At 39.1% G+C, this 24,016-nt stretch overlaps 1 protein-coding gene across 2 annotated transcripts in view; it reads left to right on the top strand.

The window, feature by feature from the left end:
* The window catches only part of sema3d (sema domain, immunoglobulin domain (Ig), short basic domain, secreted, (semaphorin) 3D), a 31,880-nt gene that overhangs the window by 5,648 nt on the left and 2,216 nt on the right, over positions 1-24,016 (top strand). Inside the window, exons 2-17 of one of the 2 annotated variants that reach the window (XM_080505068.1) lie at positions 1,209-1,467; positions 5,389-5,549; positions 7,487-7,549; positions 7,686-7,805; positions 7,900-7,993; positions 8,838-8,966; positions 10,882-11,018; positions 13,140-13,254; positions 14,274-14,343; positions 14,431-14,575; positions 15,203-15,425; positions 16,358-16,446; positions 16,731-16,772; positions 17,548-17,699; positions 18,762-18,826; positions 19,839-19,978. In XM_080505068.1, coding sequence (XP_080361194.1) covers positions 1,260-1,467; positions 5,389-5,549; positions 7,487-7,549; positions 7,686-7,805; positions 7,900-7,993; positions 8,838-8,966; positions 10,882-11,018; positions 13,140-13,254; positions 14,274-14,343; positions 14,431-14,575; positions 15,203-15,425; positions 16,358-16,446; positions 16,731-16,772; positions 17,548-17,699; positions 18,762-18,826; positions 19,839-19,978 — 1,953 coding nt within the window. In that variant the 5' untranslated portion in view covers positions 1,209-1,259. Of the gene's footprint in view, positions 1-1,208; positions 1,468-5,388; positions 5,550-7,486; positions 7,550-7,685; positions 7,806-7,899; positions 7,994-8,837; positions 8,967-10,881; positions 11,019-13,139; positions 13,255-14,273; positions 14,344-14,430; positions 14,576-15,202; positions 15,426-16,357; positions 16,447-16,730; positions 16,773-17,541; positions 17,700-18,761; positions 18,827-19,838; positions 19,979-24,016 lie in introns of both variants that reach the window. The other variant, XM_080505067.1, reaches the window with a different exon arrangement.

Below are 24,016 nucleotides of genomic sequence, written 5' to 3'. Positions count from 1 at the left end.
GGAGCGGGGGAAGAAACAAGTTTTGCAATAAAGTCTGACAGGGAGGCCTGCTATTGATGCATTCATTAATTTTTTTCCTTCAATTATTTGGTTAATTAATAGCTCAGAGGCTGTGAGGAATTTGCAGAAATGCAGTTTTAAAGCCAAGGGTGAGACTCGGCTTGTATATTTGTCATTCCAAGTGAATCCAAATAACAACTTAATGTAACTAACCAAATTTGAGGTTGTGCACGAGTACCACTAACATGTTAATCCTGGATTGATAGGCATAACATTAAAACAAAAATACCCATGTTAAATGATACCTATAAAGCATTACTGATTTCCTGGTTCTAGTCATGGTTTTCCAGAGCCATTGTAAAAGCTGAAATGTTATGAAGCACAGAGTTCCTTTACATTATAGTTAAAGATTGCAAAATGATATTCAGAAACTGATTTCAGTCTGCAAAATCTGAAATTGTATTATTATGGGAGAAAATAAACTATTAAGGTATGAATCACAAGCTGAAATAGTATGCTATATATTTGTCAGTGTTATATATTTTTTATTTCTTAAATATTACACTTTTGTCTGACAGAATATCTCCTTAATTGTGTTCAATATCTTTAATTTAAACTACGTTTTGCAGTTCACTTCAACAAAGTTTTTTTTGCATACATTTGATTTGATTTAAGTTGTTTTCATGAAGCTTCATGAACCACGACTAATATCTCACTTTTCACAGCGTGAACTATTGTGTGTGCCACTGCCCTCTTTTATTCTGAGTGAAGTACTAATCAAGGCATGGCCCATTTTTTTTGCAAAGTATAAAGAAGGAAGTGACAGGGTCATCAGCCAATGTTAAAACTATTGGCGAGAATCATTAAGTAAAGAATTAAATAAGTTATCCACATGAAAAGGTGATGGAGGAGAGGGAGAGAGAAGCTAAAAGGGGTACGGCCGGCTAAAAGAGAGTAGAATGCCACTGTTTTGTTAGTCTGACCTTTGTTTTGGGCAAACAGATTTAAGGACGACACAAAAGGAAAGTCGGTGACAGGCAACAGCTGATGGAGGATATGCAAAGGAAGGGGACATGCCTGGAGGGCTCCATGGGAAACAGCTGAATAGTCACAACAGATACATATCGTCTGTGAAGTTAGATGAGACTCCGCCACACTCTTATGATTGCTCCTCCCTAACTTGACTCTTCATACTGGTCTTCCTCCAGGGTTGCAGAGAAGGACACACTTAAACCAGAAGAGCAACTACTGCACACACCATGAAGAAACCGGACTCGACTAATCAGAGACTGAAAAAGGTTATGGCTCTGTTCTGCTTGTCTGGCAGTAATTATGGCCGCAAAGAGAAGAGGATTACTCCACTGTCCCATCCCGGGGTCCCATTAGTGGGACTGCTTTTGTTGGCCACCCTCCCTTTTGGAGCAAGCATCAAACAAAGTGTCCCCAGGGTCAAACTCGGTCACAAAGGTAAGACCTGAAAATGTGTTGATTGATTCTGTCTTTTAGTATATCTTCAGATTCTAATATATACTTTCATATTGTTTAGAATCTAAGGCAGTCTAAGCAAAATAATATTTTAAGCTAAATATGTGAACTACATCTCTGTTTTCCCCTGTGTCATGTATTGTGCACCTTTAAGGCCATGTGTGCAATATGTTGCCAATGCTTCTGTTACATTTTGTTCCCATTTGTCCTGATTTTCTTAATTTTGTGCAAAAGTGGAATGAATATTTATGTTTCCAATTCTCGGTCTGATATATTTTTTCTACTTCTAGTTACATTATTTGACTTTAATTCCAGTCACGTTAAAATCCACAAATGTTTTAATTTGTTAAAAATATTTATGATTTTAATGACAAAATGAAAATGCTTGTTTCTCATAAATTGCACTGTTGTTGCAGTCCAGACATGTATATCTTCGCCACATGCAGGCCCTATATTAAATGTTGATGTTCGTCCCCTTGGCCCACAGGCGAGGTCATCCAGCCTGCTGCGTGTGTATATATTTGGCCTCAGCAACACGTACTGTGTCCATGTGTTTAGATTGCATTGTGCCATCAGGGGGAACCTGAATTATTGCACCCTTAAAATCACATTCTGAACTTCGGTATAGACTTTACTTAAAAGTCTCTGTCTCACATGTATCGCAGCAGCTACAAGAAACCACACAAATGGACTCCAGTCTTGGTCCATAAAAGTGAATCCCCTCTGTGATCTAAAAGCAGACTCACTCTTGACTTCAGTCTCCAAAAGCACCCTTTTGGTCAAGGTTTCCAAACCCTCATATGTCTGGAAATAGATACACGTGTGTCGTGAGTGTCCAACATAAATACATGCAAGTGGCTGCAGGAATAATGATTGCTCGGGACAATGTTTACTCAGCAGTAAGGGTAGCATTTAGGTCTACAGTTTGTCTTGTTTTATGTTTTTATTCCGAACAAACCAGTCGATAACAGAAAGTGTTCATCATGATTGTATTTTAATGGTGTTGTACATCTGAGACTGCTTTGAGGCTCTATCAGGGTGTGCCTTGGCTTTGACTTTAAGCCCAGCTGACTAAACTTTACTGTTCATTCAGGAAAATAATTTTTTTTTGTATGAAGCGGTTTCCTGTGAACTTTAAAGTAACAACAATGGAACAATGTCCATCTTCGACTTTCAGTAGGAGTGTTTGAGACCTGTCAGAAGCAAAACTATGACCTAGGGCACACGCACGTCATGCACGCATCTTGTCATCATCTCAACAGTACTCTCTGTGTGAGAGCACCACCACCCAGCAGTGACCACTCTTCAAACATCACCCCCCCCTCCCCCCGTGAAAGCACAGCTCCAGTGAGTGAAGGCCGAGTTGATCAAAGTGAAATCATCACTGATCGAGTGAACTCCTCCAGAACAACAGTTTCAACTGCAAACTTCTGAACTTTACTCTGAAAATCCCATTATGGAGTTTAGGTTTCATCCACAGGCACGACTCGGATAACATGGCCTTCTGCCAGTGAGAAGTGAAATCATCTCCCCTTCATGTAATTCTTTTTTTTCTTTTCTTCTAAATAAGATTGTTGGTCTGCCTTTGTTCTCGATGTGAAGTTCCTCCATATGCATCTCATCCCACATTATGGGACCTTAATTACTCAAATCACAGTCACAGTAAAAAGATGACTCATCTTGGTTGTTGTAAACAGTTTTCCATTACATTCATTTGCTTTGTGAAAGTAAATTTACCACGCATTTCACCAAATTACTCAAGCCTGTTCACGATCTCATCCTGATTAGCTGCAAATCAGAATCATTGTGTGACCTAAAGTTTAACACAGAATTTCACGGCCCTCTGTCTTTAATGTCAATAAAGACATAACATCCTACACTGTGAAACAAAACACAACTGCCCATGTGATTGTGCAACCCAAAAGAATACAGTACTGATTTGAGTACTTCTAGATGCAGAGTACAGAAAAGCTACTTCTGTCAAGTTCTGTACTCATTTGGTGGCCTTGTCTTGAGTATATACAGCATATTATAATATTGTGTGCGCCTATAAAATAGCACATATCATAAACTTGGTTTCTTTTCAAACTCTCAAAGCCATCGCTTCAAACGGTCATGGTGATATCTCAATAATGCCTATCTAATAACTAAATAAGCATGGCTCTGCAGCACCTCTGAGGTCCAACAGAGGGGCTAATCAAGAGATTGTTCAGGGTGTTGAGGGCTCTTCTCTTTAGAGGGAGGTGTGATCTCTACACTAAGCAGCAGCCGCTAAGCAGACTGTTTCAATGGGCTTATAGTGCTGCGTGTTTACAGAACAGATTACTGTTAGCTAAGGGCCAGCAGTCCTAATCTCTCGGTAAGGTTTAGTCTTCTAGGGGCATGATATGTATGTGTAGGAGTGAGAGATATCAGCATGTGGGGGTTCTGCGTGTGTGTGTGTGTGTGAGCCTGTGTATAGGAGGAGGTATTAAACTGGGCTACGTGGTGTGGATGGGGTCCCAGAAGTTCAAATATTAAAGGTTGGTAACCTCTCCAATCCTTCACACCAAGAGGGTAATCACAATGTCAATCCTTTCAGAGTGACTCCCACAGGACTCTCCCACACTGGGCCTGTGTTTACTCAGGGCATGTTGCTATACTGTTGCACTGAAAAGACCCTGGTGATGGAAGAGATTTCCTCAGATCGAGAAGATCATGTCAGAAAAAACTGAGCTGAGAAGACGGACAGTTCTTTGTGACTTTGAGAATACTTTCTTTCATATTATGAAGTCCAAAACCGGTGAATGAAAACACCCTGTATATTTGAACTCTTCATATACAGTACATAATAAATGTGAAGCATCAGGTAGCCCACCTGCTCTTACAATCATCTAATCCAGTGGCTGAGAGCTTCTCGGCACAACAGCTAGAAAAAACCTCGGTGTGAGAGGGCTTCCTTTTTCATAGCGCTTTTTAAAGATAAATTAAAAAAAAGGTTGAAAGTATTAATTCTTATCAGAAGAATTGAATTCACTGAAAGTGTAACAGAGAATAATTTGAATAATAAAATCAGCTTTGATGCAGAACAGGTGTGGACAATTTATAGATTTACCAGAATGCATCTAACAAGCAGGAGTTGTGTGATGTTGTGATAAACTCGGCTACTAGGTGTTGAAACATCCTTTATCCAACTTAGAGAAACCCTGATCTACTGCTGTGTCTATTAAATATCTATTATGTGAAGTACTGTATGTGCTGCTGTACTTTCTTATTTGATGCTTTTTCTTATTCTGTTCTTCTACCCTTGTAAGCTGCAGCTGCACGGAATCTAGCAAAAATTTCCCCACGGGGACAATAAAAGTATATCTTATCTTATCTTCTCAATGTAGCATAGCCCAAATTGAATATCTGTTGCTTTGTGTGTGTGTGTGTGTGTGTGTGTGTGTGTGTGTGTGTGTGTGTGTGTGTGTGTGTGTGTGTGTGTGTGTGTGTGTGTGTGTGTGTGTGTGTGTGTGTGTGTGTGTGAAAATAGACCAATGCAAAATCTCTTCACAAAGATATCTGATCGTTCACCTCTTGAGGCATGACACTGCTCAAACTTTTGCTACTGTATATCTTCTCTGTCAACACTGCAGCTCAGGTGTTGAACCACAGAGGATTAGCCAGTTTTAAAACAAGTCAAGACTGTTTTTCCCAGGAAGAGGCAACCTGGTGCTTGTCTTTGGGATTAAACGGCATAGAATGGGTTAAGCCTGACAGCATAATCCTTTTGAAATATGTTTTCAAGGACTGTAATTTGATGTGAGATGGCGCATTCTAAAAAGTAAGCTGTATACTTACATGGTACTGCAGAGATTTGTTAATCTCTCTCTGTGTCTCTGTCTCTCTGTCTCTCTCTCGCTCTCCGTCTTTGTTGGCTAGAACTACTGCAGGCTGGCAGTGTATCTCTCTTTTTGGGCCCCTCAGACGGCCTCCACTCCCACTCGCTGCTGCTAGATGAGGAAAGAGGTCGTCTTCTGCTGGGAGCCCAGGATCATATCTACCTGCTTGACCCTGACAATCTGTCAAAAGCTTCCAGAAAGGTACATTAAAGAGAGGAATGTGAAGATTATATATAAAGGTAAAAAGAAATGGTATGAAATGTGCATTCAGAGCTGAAAATGAAGCCAAGAATGAACTGAGCATCATAAATACACCACAGCTCTTGTTTGTTTCTGTTTAGGACATTTGGTATACTTGAGAGGTTGTTTAAGTAGACTTCAAAGTGTTTACAGCAGTTCTCAGAGCCTGCACTCTTTGACAGGTGGGTAATGTGGAAAGAAATTGAAGTTTCAGTCCTCTGTAAACACTGACTGATCTAATCCTAAGACACATGAAATCCCACCCGGAGTCACTTGAGACGTCACAACTTGTTTGTGACACACAACCCATAATGGAATAAATAATCACTTAGCTTTTACAAAGCGACTTTACTTGATCACACTCAACTATTGTTATAGAGGCTCTTTCACCTTTCAGTAAAAACAGTTTGAAGACGTCTATCTGGTAAGGTCAGGGTCATCATGTTCGGGTCACTCACATTGAACTACACAAGTTACGTATACATTCAGGTAGCATGCACAATGGCCATGACATTTGGAGAGACACACAAATGCATTTGGATCAGTGCCATATGCTCAGGTTTGTAGATGTGTGTGTGTGTTTATGCAGCTGAGGTCGATCTGCAAGTATGTTTATTTGATCTTGGTGTGGTTGTTTTAGCTCACTTCTGCTCTCAAAGGGTTGCCTGTCTGATAGCAGTGCCGGGGAAAAATGCACCTAAAGTGTATCTCTATGAGCCTCTTGGTATCGGCCCTTGATGGTTAAGATCATCTGTTCACACATACTTGGGATTTATCAGTCAGTGAACAGGCATAACTTCAATGGGCCTCACAGCCACTAAAACACAAATATGATGCTCTCCAACAGTCCAGGTGTTACTATGGTACCTTGATTTCTGCTGCAGATAGCTGCTGTTGTAAACTTTTTTTACAGAGTCTTAAAAAAACCCAACCCAAAACCATTGACTTGGTTAAAACTAGGTCAGTCATAATTGTGCACTTGGAAACGCGTTAAAGCTCTCGCACAGGCACACGGTGCTGTGTCAACACATCACGTTGTAGCGCTGATTTTCTGTGTGAATTCCTGGGCTTTGAATACATTTGGCGATGGCTCTCCTTGGTGGGGTTTAGAGGAGGCAACACGCTAAGCACATAAGCCTGTTATAACACATGTATGAACATGGTGAGGTACATCGAAGGGACACTGCACATTCTACTTAAAATGATTTCTCGTACCAGCACGTGGAGATGGGATAAGTCTATAAGTGGCATCAGCTATTTAGTTAAGGATGGAGAGGATTAGCAAAATCAAGCTGGTTCTTATTAATCATTTTATTAGGCTCATATGCCCTTCCAAAAAAACTAGTGAAATAGAGGGGAAAAAATAGATGATGCAGTCTTTTTAGAGCAACATATATGAAAAAACAGCATTAGGATGCAAAACTCACCCTGGAATCTAATAAAATGTTTGCAACACATGCTTCTTTATTCTGAATTTTGGGATAAATGGAAACATCTTCCACTTGAGATTTTATCTTAACTTGTGTGACAATGGGAAGTCAGGAGTTTACTTTGTAGACAGACATTTCAAAAGGTTTGATAAGATCTTATATTCTACTCTATAATTCATCAGTGATATGCGCGCAGAAGCTTAATACAGGAATGACACTCTTGTGAATGATTTTGTCTTGTGTGGCTGTGGCATTTTGAACAAGGCTTTTATAGCTTCAATACTTAAATACACTTAAATACAGAACAAAGAAAATGAAGATATAATTGACAATTCTAGATTTTTTACTATCAAACCAGTGTATACTGAATACATGGGAATCTATTGTCAGAGGACTGGCTGATTGCAAAATTTAATGACTCATGTTTTGACAAGAAGATATAATTAAAAACAATTGTTCTATTATTAGATTCACTGGCCTGCTCCAAGGGACAGAATTGAAATGTGCGAGCTGGCCGGCAAAAATGCAAACGTAAGTGTTTCTAAAGTCTCTTCTTCTCGACACTGAAGTCTGTCCACACCTCATAAGTTGAAATACACACTGATCCTGTTTAATCGGGCTTTCCTTCATAACTCATCTCTGTTCTTTCTCTCTCTGCTTGCTCCAGTTGGAATGTGCTAATTTTATTAGGGTCCTCCACAATTACAACCGAACACATGTCTATGCCTGCGGGACAGGAGCCTTCAACCCCATCTGTGCTTTCATTGAAATCTCTGGACACGGAGAGGTAAAAGATAGGAGCGACTCACAGTAGGAAAGGTTCATCTTTGTTTGCCTCGGATTATTGAATTTTGTAATAAATATTCTCCCTCTTGTCTCAGAATGGTGTATTCCAGTTGCGGTCTAATACTGAGGAGTCTGGAAGGTTGAAATGTCCCTTTGACCCCGTACAGCCTTTCACCTCAGTCCTCACAGGTAAAATGATTTTGGGAAGATTATAATACTAAAGTAGCACTTATTACCTGTAATCTATAAGTTTAATCATGCTCAGCATAGTTTCCTCGTGAATACATGTTTCTGACTTCTCAGATGCTTATACAATTGTGTGTTCTTGGATTCTTCTCCCTGGACCTATCTTATCAATTATTTTGGTCATTTTATTTCTCTCAGGCAGAAATACATTGCTCGCCGGATAGTTGTAAACAAGTATTTAGTGAGACTCTTTCATATACTGTCTATGGTAATAGAAATCTTTGAAAGTCTGCGTCTTTAGGTCCACTGGGGTTAAAAGGAGCAGTCAGATTTCTTTTCTGTCATACTTATTTCTGTGTGTAGCATTGCAAATATAGACGGCTAACACTTTAACCTTTCTAACTGGATCTATTTCAATTTTATGGCTGTACAATCATAAGAAATGTGCAGTTATTCTGCTTCAAGATAACTTTAACTTTCAATCTCTGGAAGTTCTTTGATGTTTTAGTTTTTTTGATGATCTGGAAAAACTCGTATTACAAATGTATGACACACTGGTTAATCTTGTCTGTGATGGAAAGTGTGTAGTGCAGAAGTCCTGTGGGCCACCATAATTACTGGTACATGGGCACAAAGCTCTATGTTTATGCTTTCTTGTATTTATTTATTTTTTTGTTTGTTTATTTTCCATATACAAAAAGTTAAAAAGTTGTGGTTACAAGTATAGATACTAAATCCTTTCAATGGTTTCAGGAAAGAAATTTTCAAGATTAATTTTCAGAATGTGCTTTTTTCTTCTTTTTTTTTAGTAGGTGTCATTACTGACTTGTTCCTGGTTTTGCTTCAGATCAGTACCTGTATGTGGGCACATCGTCAGACTTCCTGGGCAAAGATTCAGCATTCACTCGCTCCCTCGGCCCTCCACCTGACCAGCACTACATCCGCACAGACGTTTCCGAAGACTACTGGATCAATGGTACACATGCATTCACGCATCCACACCAGCACCCTGAGTGCACTCAAAATTAGTTATTGCTTTTTTCACTAAACTTCCAGCCTCTCTGCTGATACAAAGAGCCTCCCTGTGCCCTCAGGATAGTTATTGGCATTCCAAAGGGAAGGAAACAGCCCACTTATTCATTTAGCTTGAACTTTTATATGAATGCCAGAGCTGAGCAGGGACCACGCCTACAGGGGAATTTACAGTGGGCCAGAAAGTTCATAGTCTTAGTCACACGGTCACATAGCCACAGACATACATGCACAGTCATCACTGAGGATGGAAGCTTCTCTGCATGCATCTTCAGTCTGGAGTGTTTTACCGCCGCTGATGGGTTGTCATGTGTCAACAGTTGTCACTGAGATCTAAATCCTTACACATGGTCTCCACTTTTCACAACTACGTGGCCAGAGAAGTTCGGAGTAATACTCTCTCTCATTTTCTCCCTCTCTCTTCCAGTATGTAAACAGTGTGTTTGCGCATATGGGTGTCTGAGTGTGTGTGTTGGGACAGGCAGACAGAACGAGCACACCACTTCTCTGTTTTTGTTCCTGTGAGCCTGTGGAACATCTTTCCAGTGCTGCATGACTAACAATGACCTTCTGTTGAGTGTGTTTGCAGCCGTACATTAAGCTGTTCCAGTTGGGGAATCACCCTCTGGTGATTGGCTCGGTTTCTTGGGGTTGAGCTAATGTTGATGTAATGTCACTGCAACTTTTAAGCTTTTGGATTTGCTCCCCTGTGAATTGGGACACTGATAGCAACATGCTGTTGCTATTTTATCTTTATTCACTGCTGTTTTCCGTCATTGCCCTTGTTCAGTATCCTCGAGCAGGATTTAAACCTAATTTGTCTTTTAAAAATAATTCTCCAAAATCTTTACAAAGTATAAATATTGAAGTCTATCTGTTTCACAACTGTGTGTTTATCAACAAACGTGTTGTGGCATGTTTTGAATGTTGCTGCTCCAGAACACCTGAATTTGATAAATGTGTCATCATGACGCCTTAAAGGAAGCCTGACAATAAGTCAACCATTACAGTGTTGCCGCAGGAGCAAGGCAAAAACATGCAGGCCTGTAGCCCTCCATCCCACCTCTGGTTCAGAGGAAATATTAACTCTTTAACTGTATCATGTTTTTACTTATTGGTGTTTTTAATTAATTTTGCCATTTTGTTTGGCTTTCTTTAATGTACAGCTTACAGGTAACAGTTGAACACATAACTGGACATAAACACAAGAGAATATTGCTTTTAAAAGACTGTTAAAAGAATAAAAAAGACATAATACTCTTACTACCAGAGACATTACTCAAAACTATTAAGCTTTTTTTTTTTAATGGATGTATAATATTGGGGGGGTCGCTAAGATACACTGTACCTTCATAATCTCAAGGGAAAACCATTTTTTCTTCAGAAAACATCTATGTTCAAATGTATAAGCTGATGATAGTCACATTGTGTTTACCTTCTGCTGCCCCCAAGAGGCCAAAAATGCTAATGATATTTTTTTTTCCTGTAATGAATGTTTTAGTCAAATTGTTTCATATGTTAGTGAGAGGATATCAAAGGATCACGGCTGCATGATTAAGTATTTCAGAACCAGTTTGAAATTGAAAGAAAGTAAACCAAAATGTTTCTGAAGTAATCAACATTGTCCTGAAATTGCCCCCTTAACACCAGTAAAGGTTTAAGATCTGTGCGCAGCCCAGAAGAGCTTTAGTTTAGTGAAACGCTGTAGTGATAAATCAGAGCCCTCTGCACAAATAAGACATAGGCTACAAATAAACATGTGGTTAGTGCAAAGTTAATGCCACCTCAAGACATGGCAAAACCATTATCTCTCATGTTTTAATGCTCTCCCCTCTCTCTTCCCCTCTCTACGCCTTCAGAGGCCAGGTTCATATCTGCTCATCCCATTGCAGACACCTACAACCCAGATGATGATAAGATATATTTTTTCTTCCGCGAGGTGTCGTGGGAGGGCAACGACAAGAGCGTCCTGTCCCGTGTGGCTCGTGTGTGCAAGGTGAGATATTACAGGGGCAAGGTGTGGAAAGTGGGCAGTACTCGGGCACAAAGGGAGCAATTTGATGAATGGGTTGAACAGGTACTGTACGTGAGATGGAAGGAGATGGAAGAGACTGCAGGATGTTGAGGCCAAGGTAAGAAAGGAAAGGACAAGAGAGAGCGTGCTTTGAAGAGTGTATTAATTCTTTATGGTGCTTTCACTGAAATACTCCACTATTTACAAGATAAAGGTAAATTTATGGATTAAAAATAACATAAATAATAATAAAATACCATTTCAACCTTTTCCTATGATATTAAAATAACAAAGGTGAAAACATGAATTAAACATTCTCTTTTCTCTCGTCTGTATTAATCTTATAAACTAATTCTAAGCTACATGTCATTGAGTGATACTGTCCAACTGAATAATGTACCGGTAGTCTGAAGTCACCAAATTTCTTCACTCTCCTCCCGATAAATGCTTAAGATGCACTTCATGTGACACTGTTGCAGTTTTGTTTTTTGTTTTTTTAAGGATCACTACTTTTGATCGGATCTGCTCTTTGTGTAGGAAACTGTAGGGTTATTTCATCATCCTCAGGAGGAAGCATCCCCAATATATTCTCCCTTTGTAGTCATCAGAGTTTGTCAGGGGCATTAAATCATCGCTTTAAATCCCCATGTGCTCGGCTGAAGGGTCATTCATAGTTTTTATGCCTGGATTGTCACTTAGATCAATGTAGTTGAGTGATATGTTATGTGTACAACATCAATGTATTTCTTTTCACTTCAAAAGATTTGCTTTTGCTTTCTATGAAAATAATAATAAATGATCATTCCTTGTGATACAGTATAAATAAGGCATTTAAAGAAATTTAACTTCCCTGATAGAACTTGCACGTGTCGCATTACACACAACATTTTCACTCAATCACACTTTAAGCCATTTGAGCCGTCATTCAATAACATTATTTTTGCTACAAGCACCTTCACAGACGTCAAATGCGTAACCAAACGTGAAGCCTTTTAGTGGTTCTTTCTCTCCGGTCGGTTGTTGGACTTTGCAAGAGCTTTGATGATCATGTTTCATTGGCTGTAAAGTTCAGTTTGACAGCATGTCAAAACAACAGTGAGCTGTGATGGGCACTGCACAGCTGACTGAAGACAGAGGCATGACAGATTCATGATCGGGGAGCCTTCTGTAAACCACATAGTCTGCTATTAGTCATTCGAAATGGAACGAGCCGACACAGCAAGTTCGCGAGCATTCGAAGATCTATTGCTACATTCTTAGAGAAAAGCTTTTGGTGTGTTTATGACTTCAGAGTAAGCTGTAAGGCAGACTGGAAGGAGATTCCTCTGGTTTACAGCCCCCCTTTTTTTTCGCTTACTCTCCTATTTCTCTCCCTCACTCTCGCTTTCCATTTTTATTTCACTTTCATTATCCGCAAGTGTGTTTTTTTTCCCTCCATGTAAAAGGAATAAGGGCACTTCACATCAGACCTCTTTTGAAGATTGTGAAACATCCTCATTAAGTGCTTACATTTTTTTTTTTTGGGGGGGGGTCTGTTAAACACAAGTGTGTTTTTGTGTGTGTTGAACCATAACCGTCTCTTCTTTAGTGCTCAGTTTGTGCCCTGGTCTAAGGGGTTCTCATAAGTTTTCCATGTATCACAAAGAGATGCACTTGAAATCTTTCACCAAAGCTCAGTCAAAGGTTGCAATTTAAAACAGCAATTCATATGCTAAGAAGAAACCTGCATTATTAATCAGCAGCCTCACTTGATTTTAGTGCTCGCTTTCAACATGCACTACTTACACTTGTTTCTTTTCTTCCTTTCTCATTTTCCCTCTTCTCTGAGTTCTTTGTATGCTCTCTCTTACTCTCGACTATAATTATATTAACAAGAAGCTCCCCTTTGTGCGAGTTAAATAAGCAACTCCACCAGAGGCATGCGGTTCACCTATTTATTTTCTTAATTAGTGAAAGAAATCTGAGTCAGGCTGTGGCGTGGTTTGAGACTGTTGGATAGTTTACAGTTGGGCTGTGGTTAAGTACAACATGTGTATTATTAATTGTGGTTGTCTCCTGGTCCTGTCGGACGGCTGACTGTATTTTTGTATGGTTGTGTTTCAGAATGATGTGGGTGGGCTGAGAAGTCTGACCAATAAGTGGACAACCTTCCTCAAAGCCAGACTCGTGTGCTCCATCCCTGGACCCGACGGTGTAGACACTCACTTTGATGAACTCCGTAAGTCACTGAATTTAAAAAGTAAAGACTCTGGCCTTTTAGAGACAATCCCATGAGAGCACTTAATACATGTAATACATGTAATATTAAAACTCCCTGGTAAATAAAATCGCTGACCAAGATGGAAGCTACAAACTGCATAAAAATATGATGAAAACTTAAAACACTTCTGCCAGGCTTTTAATTAATAAAATGTTTGTTTATTTGAATATGTTCATTTTACTTTGGTTTTTCTTATACTGTCTTCATCTTAATATATTTTTTTATCTATTGGCTTTTTTCATCCAGACTAATTTTGTATCATTTAATTTACATTTGTATTATTTAAGTTTGATATGACGTAGCTTGTGAGGTTTTTTTTTACATTAATTTTTGCCATTTTATCACTTTTTATTTGTTTTGTATTCATTTTCAGTCCACTTTGTATTCATATAAATGCTATATAAATTGAGCTCATTTGATTGAAGATGTAGGTAAAGATAAATATGTTGAAGCCTGGATACGTTTGGCTGTGCTCCCATCTCAAATCTAGTCTTCTCAGAACTTATGCATTTGAATATCATCGAATGAATTGATTACTAAAATCTGCTCAGCACTCCCTTGTAGATGTGGGCTGGATCATATTTTTTACTTTCTTCAGTTAATCCCTACCAAACTCCATAATTCTGAGATCAGGACTCGAGGGATATCATCTCAATGCTTCCAAGACTCCAAATACTTCTTCATTCCTTAAGATAGTTTCTAATTGCGTTGGCTATATGACTTGGATTATAGTTCTTTGTTGCTGAGTGGATTTGGAACCAGTCAGATGTGTTATTTTCGGTACTGCATGACGGATAAGTAGCATTGCTTTCAGACATGATAAAAGCTTTTCTTTGTCATGTTAAATCTTGATATTGTAAGAAATCACACATCAATATTTAGTGACAATATATAACTGTTTCCTCTTAAATGGTAAAGATGGGGCTGCTCCTAAATATATGATGTGCAGGTTTTCATTGTTTTCCTCTGTCTTACAGAGGACATCTTTGTACTTCCTACCAGAGACGATAAAAACCCTGTAGTGTATGCCATCTTCACAACTTCCAGGTAAGATCCCCATCATCATGACCACCACCTGTGATCTTTTCCTTTTCCTGTTCTTGACCTGATCTGCTGTTTCCGCTTTGTCTCCAGCTCTATTTTCCGTGGCTCTGCAGTGTGTGTGTATAGCATGGCAGACATAAGGGCTGTGTTCAATGGACCTTACGCCCACAAGGAGGGGCCTGACCACCGGTGGGTGGAATACGAAGGGAGGATCCCGTATCCTCGCCCTGGAACAGTGAGTTATCAACCACACAGAAGAGCATGGAGACAATCACAAACACTCACCCCATCGCTTCAAGCGACCGATGATTCTGTGCTTACACATTAAATATAATGCTCCGCTTTCGTCATAATTACAAAATAATAAACATGGCCTGATTCTAAAAGTGTGCCTTTATTGATTCAAGGGTGAAAACCTCAATGTGCTGTAGGGCCCACATCTGTACATACAGTCTCATTATGTATGACATAACCTTGAGTTTGATGAGGTTACCGACATGTTAATTGCATTCTCATTTCACTTTGTTTAGAAAGATACAATCAAGGGAGGGAACAGGATGCATGGGGAATTTAGTGCAAACCTCAGGTGTACTGCTGAGAAAGCTCTTAGTTTGAGCTATACTGTTGCATAAATGGCGGGAAAGACAGATGTTCCATATGTGCTTCTCCTGCTGGAGTTTTCCGGTTGACCACCAGGAGGAGGCACACACCAGTAAATTGTCATTAAGAGAGGCGATGGAACAATTTTACATTTAATTCAGGCTTGCTTACTTTTTTTTTTTTATCTCAATCAAGGAGCAAAATCATCTTTTGATTTAAGAACACTTTGACAAGATGAATCATTTCCCTTTTTATCTTGTAGTGCCCCAGCAAAACCTATGATCCAAGGATCAAGACCACCAAAGACTTCCCAGATGAAGTTGTCAGCTTCATTCGATTCCACCCTCTGATGTATCGCTCGGTCTACCCTCTGACTGGCCGGCCTGTGTTTACTCGTGTCAGAGTGGACTACACCCTGACACACATTGTGGTGGACAGAGTTATGGCAGACGATGGACAATATGAGGTTATGTTTCTGGGGACAGGTAAGACACTTGCAGTACATTTTCTCTTAGGTAGCATTTGAAAGTCTAACTTTGACCAGCAGAGGGCGCTTGCATGAGGGCATTATTGTTGCAAAACTATGTCAGTGGTATGAAGAGGCGTCTGTCTGTATTTCAAGCCTTCTGTCCAAAGTGAGAGTTGTCAATGTGTAAAAGACTTTGTTAATATGAATTTTAATCTGCAAAAGTCATCTCGTAATTTGTCTGTCAGTAAATGGATATTTAAATGTGTTAAATGATCTGCTCGTCTGTATTAGAATTTGTACATGTAATAAGATTTGTCAACTACAAGTAGTTGTCAATACGTACATAGATATTTGTAGTTGAAAAGCCTGTTTTCAGCTTCAAATGCTGAAAATACAGACGAGTCCAGCAGTTTCATAATTGGCTGTTTTGGTTTTTTTTTACAAGTGATTTTTGCTACAGTTCTGCTTTGACAGGATTCAAAGCTGTGAAGCCTGGGGTTTTGCTGCCCTGAGCTCAGGTTCAGATTGGCAAATTCTTTTACACATTGACAACTCTCACTTTGGACAGGTGGATTGAAATACTAACAGAAAACTCTTTATATGCATTGACAAATAGTTTTGCTACAATAATGCCCCCATACCACTTGGTCCCTCTGTATTGTTCTCAACCCATACTGGGAGTCCTCATGGTGTTTTGGTGTAGTTGTTGGGACGCTATTCGGGGTTGTCCTCTAATCTCACACCTTATCCTATAGCGCAGAATTGTCTTATAACTCTTAAATGTATTGCGTAACCTTTGAACCACAGTCAAAAAATGGTCGGGTGGTAACTTTGATTGGTGCTTCACCACAAAATGCACCAGAAATAATCACCTTTTGATGAGGTTTTGATTTTTTGTGAATTAAAGTTATTCAGTCCACCTTGTCGCCTTCGCTTGCTGTGTTGTAGACGTTGGCTCAATTTTGAAGGTGGTGAGCATCACACAAGAGAACTGGTCCACTGAAGAAGTGGTGCTTGAAGAACTTCAAGTGTTTCAGGTTTGATTCACAACACACACACACACACACACACACACACACACACACACACACACACACACACACACACACACACACACACACACACACACACACACAAACGTGTCCATTAATCTATCTGAGTTTTGCTTTTTGATAAATGTTTTGCAGTGAAATATTCATCGTGCTGTTGCTATAAAAACTCTGCGACATTGATGGATTGTTTGAGTAATTAATCCTCAACAACAGCCATTCAGCAATGTGTGCCGATTCCAATCTGATGGGGTTTCTCTTACTTGTTGCAGAGTCCCACTCCCATTCTCAGTATGAAGATGTCTTCAAAACAGGTTTGTTCTCATTTAACTGATTGCATTCTCATTTGACTTTTACATGCCTTCCATGCAGTGTGCATTCATTCAAGCCTAATGTAACACACAACATATTGCTTTTATTTTGTCCCTCTCTGTCTTTAGCCTATTTCCCTGTACCTTTTTCAGTCTACTGCCTCATTATCTAGGGGTCAGGGGTGTCAGTAGACACTTCAACCCTAATCACAGCTTCCATTAATCTCCTGCAGAGTTTGACCTGTGTCTCTGTGTTTGTGTGTGTGCTCGCCTACTTGCTGGTGTCTTCCAGACAAGTCGGTGCAGATTCTCAAACCTGCAGTTTTGAAGATAGTTTGCATTGTAAAAGCGTCAAACCTAGTTTGTTTCAGGTGACATTTTATCATTGTAATAATATGTATTAGTTACATAGTCAGTGAATAACATAGGTGGAACATCGTTTGAGCCAAAGTTATTCTTGAGCATAATCTCGGGAAAACATTTTCGTCTATGAATAACGTCAATGTTTTCTTTTAATAAAATGTTTTTCAAGGAGCGATACAATATTTTAGCTTTATCCAAGCATTCTACATGAAACACGGTTTCATCTCAGGATCTTTCACAGTTCAGCCCTGCCTGCTCCTGTTATACTTTCTATATGAATGTAGCATACTTTTACACTGTACATGTTTCCTTCTCTAACCAAATAAATGCTTATTATGGATAATAAACTTGAACTTGGGAAGGATTTGTATGTTTGTCTCTCCTGAAGCAGTGTTGTGTTTTACTGTAGCAACAGCTCTACGTGGGTTCACGTGAAGGGCTCGCCCAGGTCTCGCTCAGCAGATGTCACCTGTACGGTCAGGCCTGTGCTGAATGCTGCTTGGCACGAGATCCCTACTGCGCCTGGGACGGACACACGTGCTCTCGATACATCCCTGCATCGAAGCGGTATGCTATAAATATGATACTTGGCTATTCAAATATTAATATGAATAAAACAAATAAATCCTAGATTGCGGTGTAGCTTGATTTTAAAGCAATAAACCTTAGACATTAAAGCGATCTAACAGAACAACAAAAGAAACTATGAAAGCAGAATTAGATTCCTGGTGAAGCCCATATTTCTTGTACGTTTCCCGGAGCTGTCAGGTTTTTTTTGCTAAATGTATTTGCGTTTCGGATTGCTTCACTTTTGCAGCAGTTTTCCGTGCCGGAGGGTTTTCGCTCGTTTCAAGTAATGATTAGCGATACTGTTCTTCAGCTTATTAATGCATCTGTCATTCCACACCACCAGAGTGTTGTCCTTGAGGTGCAAAGGATATCCATGTTGTTTTTCTCTGTTTCTGTTGTGTGCTTGCTTGCACGAATCTAAGCTCTACAGAATCCATACCCTACAGTTGGGGGTCAAGCGGTCATATTATTGGCCAGTGGGGATGCTGTTACACTTTGTGCTGCAGCAGAGGCCCCCGCTTTTGAAAGCAACCCTTTGAAAGCAGATCTTCAGTGTCACTGAATGTAGGCTACAGATGTCTCATCACATAGAACTTGCAGGAAGTGGAGGAAGAAATCAATACAAACTGATGGAGCCCACCATCAAATCAGTTTCTTTCATAGTGAACACTATTTTGATTGAAGAAAATAATATATTTTTTTAAGTTAACTTATTCATATAACAAATTATTAAACACTGTTATTTTTGAGAAATGGAGAAATGGAGTTAAGAAACGCTGTCAGAAATGACTCCAAACATAGTCATAGACGGCAATACATAGCTTTAGGATTATTGCTTCAGGTACATTCCCGACATGCAAATTTAACATTTGAAAAAGTCCGACCATTAAACATTATTTGAAAATCAATTTTGTTATTGTTTCCTTTGCCAAGGACTTTATTGTATCAATACTGATTAGTTACATTAATAAAATAGCACATTTTGAACGTCATGGTGTTTTAACAACTAGATAATTAAATTAGCCGTTTATTCTTAGACTGTGTCCTTTTGTGTTTCAGGCGAGCGAGAAGACAAGATATCAAGAATGGAGATCCTGCTAATCAGTGCTGGGACACAGAGGACAGTATGTACTCTTGGGAGATTTTTCCTGTTTTTGTATTTGCTTTGCAAGTTAAAAACACTCAGAGTGAACAGATGCAGTGCACACGTTATTTAAGATTTTGCATTCATCATGAGTTGATTAGAGTCATCTGATCAGCCCCAGATTCATTTTACGAGGTGGAAATGAGCACATGCAGCCATAAAGAAGAATCATTAAAGGCAAGAAAAAAAAACAACTTCTGCATTCAATAGAATAGCTTCTTTAAAAAAAAAAAAAATAATGTTTTTAAATGTCATCAGTTTGAGATTACATAAGGACAAGTAACAGTCAGACAATATTCATATAAAAATTTAAGTAGGTTATCCAATATCTTTGCAATTTATCTGCCAAGTATCTTCAACAACTGATTGCATCTTTGGAGAGAGTGTCATAATCCTAATTAAAGAAATGGTCCTAAAACAATTGGGTATTCAATTATAAAACATCCAATGATTTGATAATCTTATAAATCCACATTTCATTCCCAATAGAGCATAGAAAGATATTTAAAAGAAGAGGCATTTTACAATATTACAAACATGTGAGCTAATTTTAAATTTGATAAAATGGAATAATCTAAAACATTTTTTTTAAATTGGAACAGTGGCAACAAAAGACTGAAAAAGTAATGTGTTGAGCAGCCGGACTCTTGCATCAGACAAGAATAGGACAACATTGCTCTACAAAACTCCAGAAACTGGTCTTCTCATTCCCAAATGTTTACAGGCTGTGGTTAAAAAGGATGATCCACAATGTTAAACGCGTTTTCACATGTGTTGTTGCCATCAAATTCAAAATCGTTTTTTCATGTTTCCTCATAAAATGGTTGTGTCTCAGTTTCATAGTTGTTGTTGTTGTTGTTGAATTGTGAACAAATGGGGGTTTATGACTTTTGCAATATCATTTATGCAATTACTAGTGGAAGTATGGCTTTGTGAGAAACAAACAAATCAACGCTCTTGGATAACTAGTTATTTCTTCCCTCTATTTTCAGGTTTCGGTGTGGGGCGTGTGGAAGAAAAAGTACTGTTCGGGGTGCAGAGCAACTCCACGTTCCTCGAGTGTCTCCCCAAGTCTCAACAGGCCCAGATCCGGTGGTACTTCCAAAGATCTGGATCTGAACGAAGGGAAGAGGTCAGAGAATAAACTCCTCTGCATTCGTTCACATGCACCAGCGAAAAAACTCATTTATCTCTCCCTGGCGTCTGGAAGTGTTTTGGGACTCTGAACACTACCTGAAGGGCTGCATTTTTTCATGCTTGGTCAAAAAGAATAGAAATAGCGGAGCCAAAAACTATTGTTTGCCCCTGCAAGAATTTGTTATGTAAGACTTGTAAGAAGTATCCAAAGAACCTCATACTTGCCCTTTGCCTCATTGGCTCTGAGATCTGAATTTCGAAGCCTTAAGCAACTGTTTTTGCACCATCGGTTGATGTTTGCTTGATATTTATGAGTGTCCAGGGCTTTATTTTTTTGAAACGCCTTTGTCTTTAAGGAGAGTGAGGGATGACTTGACCTTTACTAGATTCTCCCAGTGCGAAGGGGATGAGCAGTCATCATTCTCTTACAAGAAAAGTTATAAAAATAACATTATTTTACACCATTCTCAATTTTTTTATCCAGGAATTCTTACTATTCATACGTGAGGAAATCTGCCATTGTTGTGGTTATTTATTGTCTTCTTATACACTGCATGATTTCTGAACAGTAGTAGGTGAGAAAAATCAAATATGAAGATTTTCTCCAAACGAGGATTCACAGTGAAGCTGTCATATTAATGGTATATCACTGGCAATGGGTAAAGGAATTTAATTTATACTGCGCATTTTGCGGAAACAAGTCAATTCAAATCTACAAACCTGAACAGCAAACAAAGCAGAAAACTAGCAAGTAACGGTATAAAAGTCATTGAAAACATTAAATTGTAAAATAAAGTATGGAATAGAATAAAAAGCCAATGTAAAGATAGGGTTATGATATGATGAGTGGTTGTTTCACTGAGGAGCAGCAGCAAACTGATAAAGCTCTTCAGTCTTTTTTTAAGAGTTTGAGCTTTTTTACTTGTTCCAAATATTTGGTGCATAAAAAAATAAAAGCAGTTTCAACATGTTTTGTTTTCAACTTTTGAAACAAAGTATGTTCGATCCAGACGAGCTGAAGTCCATGTGATTCACTGTTTAGCAATCGATCAGGAATGTGTACTGTGTGCCTGTATACCTCTGCCAACCCTTTTCCAGTGGAGAAATTAGGGACAGCAGTTACCACGAGAAATTATAGCTAATGGACTGTTTTGAGTTTAAATGGACCATCAGAGAGGCACCCCTAACCAAAGCTGTACAAACTTTTCTTTTCACATAATTTACTACTTAAAGACATTTTCAACAGCCTCTCCACCTAGATAATCAACAGGTATAGGACTGGTTTGTTAATGAATAGATTCAAAAAAGACATTGACAGCTGGGTTTTGGAGTACTTTAAAAAAAAGTTGTTTTTTGTGTGAAAAGGAAGTCATTGATTATGTCACTTGTCTCCTGAATGAGACGACAGGGACGGGCTTACTCAGCACCTCAGTGCCCTCCTCCCCTCTCCCCTCCCCTAAAAAAAACATCCATACTATCCCAGATCCAATGCCTCTCTTACTGCTTCGCCCACTCACTCCTCCTTTCACACTAGAGTCATTTACTCCCACCACTGTTCTCCGTCCTCTCTCGTTCACAGGCGACTATAAGCACAGAGACAGGTGCAGAGGCCACTAAAGACCCATGTGTTCCTTTATGGGCTCGCACAGCAGAAAGTCCTGTGTTTTCTGTCTGTGTGTGTCTGTGTGTCTCTTTATGAACCCCCACAGCGGAAATCATAACAGAGCACTCCCTACGGACAGCCATGTGTGTAGGGGTAATGAACACAATGGGGTATTTTCTGTGTTTGTGTGTGTAGGCATACAATGATATGTGACCTATTGTACTGTAGACAAAGTGATGAAGTGAACGCAGGAGTTCTTCCTCTCTCAGGTTTGTTATGTGTTAGACAGAAGCAAAATAAAAACAACCAAACATGTTTAAGATGGTGGATCGACGGCAGTTTGGCTAGTTTTTATTAGGACAAAGTGGCAAAACATAGAGTTGTGTATTTATTTATGAGGTTGTAATATTTAGCATCAGAGGCTTTAGCAATAAATTGGAAGAAAGACCATCTGGATGTAATAATACCTGTTACTTATTGTAATGTTGGTCTTAATGCTGGTTTGTTGTATGAATGGATGTAATTATGACCAATCATTTAAGAAACCAGATGGTTCACGAGGATTCAAACAATATCTTGGAGGGGAAAGCAAATCTTAATAGTACAACAGACATTGCATAAATAATTCTATTATTCTGCATGTAAACATATTGGGTACGTGTAGCTGAAAATACAAAGACATCAGGAAACAAAGGCACAAATACTTAGGCATTGGTAAAGTCTGAAACTTGATAGAATTATTTAGCAAATGTTGTAGACAGTTGTTAAAATGTTTGGGGTTTGGTTATAATAAAACAAGTTAAGTGGAATTTCTGGTTACTTTCACGTTTAGTTCATTAACCTGCTCTTAACATTTAAATTAAAGTCAGTTATGAACAGTGTCAGAAAATATACAGAGGAATTTCAATTATATCTGTGGGCATCATCAGGGTGCAACATCAACTGAATGTTCATGTCAGAAGTGACACATTAGGCTGGATTACAGACTCCCGTCAGCTGTTCAGAAGTCTGGCGGCAATAAGAAAGAAACGATGCTTTAATCTTAAAGTCCTGCATCTCACACGTCTCTACCTGGAATTTGTTTACACTGTAAAGTTAGTTGGATATCGTATTAAAAAAACAAAAACAAAAAAAAAAACTGTAGCACAGTTTTATCGAAAACTATGTCTTCAATCTTTTGGGTTTTCTGTTTTTGTTGGTGCAGTGAAGTCTCACAGCTGTGCTTTAACATACAGGTCTAAATTCATCCTGTCACTTGTCCTTCTCCGTTTCCTTTTGTCTGTCTTACCTGTCCTTCAACCTGCCCCATCAGTCCTACCCTAATCTTTCCTCATTTCCTCCCTTCACGCCATTCAGCACGTCTATTTCTTTTCCTCTCACCTTTTGTGATGTCTCGACAACTTCTCTGTTTGTTTTTCTCCTTTTGTGTTCCTAGTTTGTGGCTAGAAATCTTCAGCAGCCAACACCAATACTCCCCCTCCTCATGTGCACCTTCTAATAAAAGTCAACTATTAAAGATATGAGTGGGAATAAATGCTGCTGTGTTTCTCTATATGTGTGCTTTTTGCGCATGCATGTGTGTGCGCACGAGTATGTATTTACCTCCGAGAGCCCTGCATGCTTGCCCAATACAAACAGGCTAATAAGAAAAGCATGGATGCTGTTTAAAATCTCCCACAGAGCCCATTTGAACAAAGCTTCCTAAAATCGTGGGAAATTCTCAACTTCTTAACCTTCTATTCTCATTGTTGAAAGTAAACAAAAAAACCTGACAAATATTATTTTATTTGGTTCCTCCACATGAATTCAAATGTCTGGAAATTAGCATTTCACTTTTTCTACAAGCACAGAAAACTCATTACAATAATACAATTTCCGTTATACTTTACTACTTTTCTTTTTTTCTTTTTAGGAGTAGATTTAATCACATTCCCAGAAATACACAGACACATGCACGCAGGCCCATAAATGAAAGCAGACCATCTGTGTGACTTTAAATGTCTGGCGTGGCCACTTAGTCTCAGATGCCTCGACTTTTTGGAACGGGGTGGCATACAAGACAAACAAATAACCATATCAATAAAGATTAAATGGATTTAAAGTGAACAGATACTTGGAGAAGTGCGATTTTTTTTATGTGTTGAATACATATTCCATATGTTAAGTCAAGTTGGACAAGTGTGTCAGGAAACAAGTACGTGATAGGAGACAGGGTGGTGAGTCTGATGTGAGTAAGGGTCAATATCCAGATCGATTTCGAAGCTGGTGTGTCTGCCTTTGGCTGGACAACACATCATCAGTGTCAGACCGGGAAGCCACGAAAGGGCTCCACATGCAAGAAAAAAAAAAAACCCACAGAGACCCTCAGCGACATAAAGCTACAACACACACGCAGAGGCAAATTTATGGTAATATTCTGCCCCTCTTATC

Source organism: Blennius ocellaris, assembly GCF_963422515.1.
Source record: "Blennius ocellaris genome assembly, chromosome: 11".
In the NCBI taxonomy this organism is placed as follows: Eukaryota; Metazoa; Chordata; class Actinopteri; order Blenniiformes; family Blenniidae; genus Blennius; species Blennius ocellaris.
Note: the sequence above shows the minus strand (reverse complement) of the source record. Positions and strands in the feature narration are given on the sequence as shown.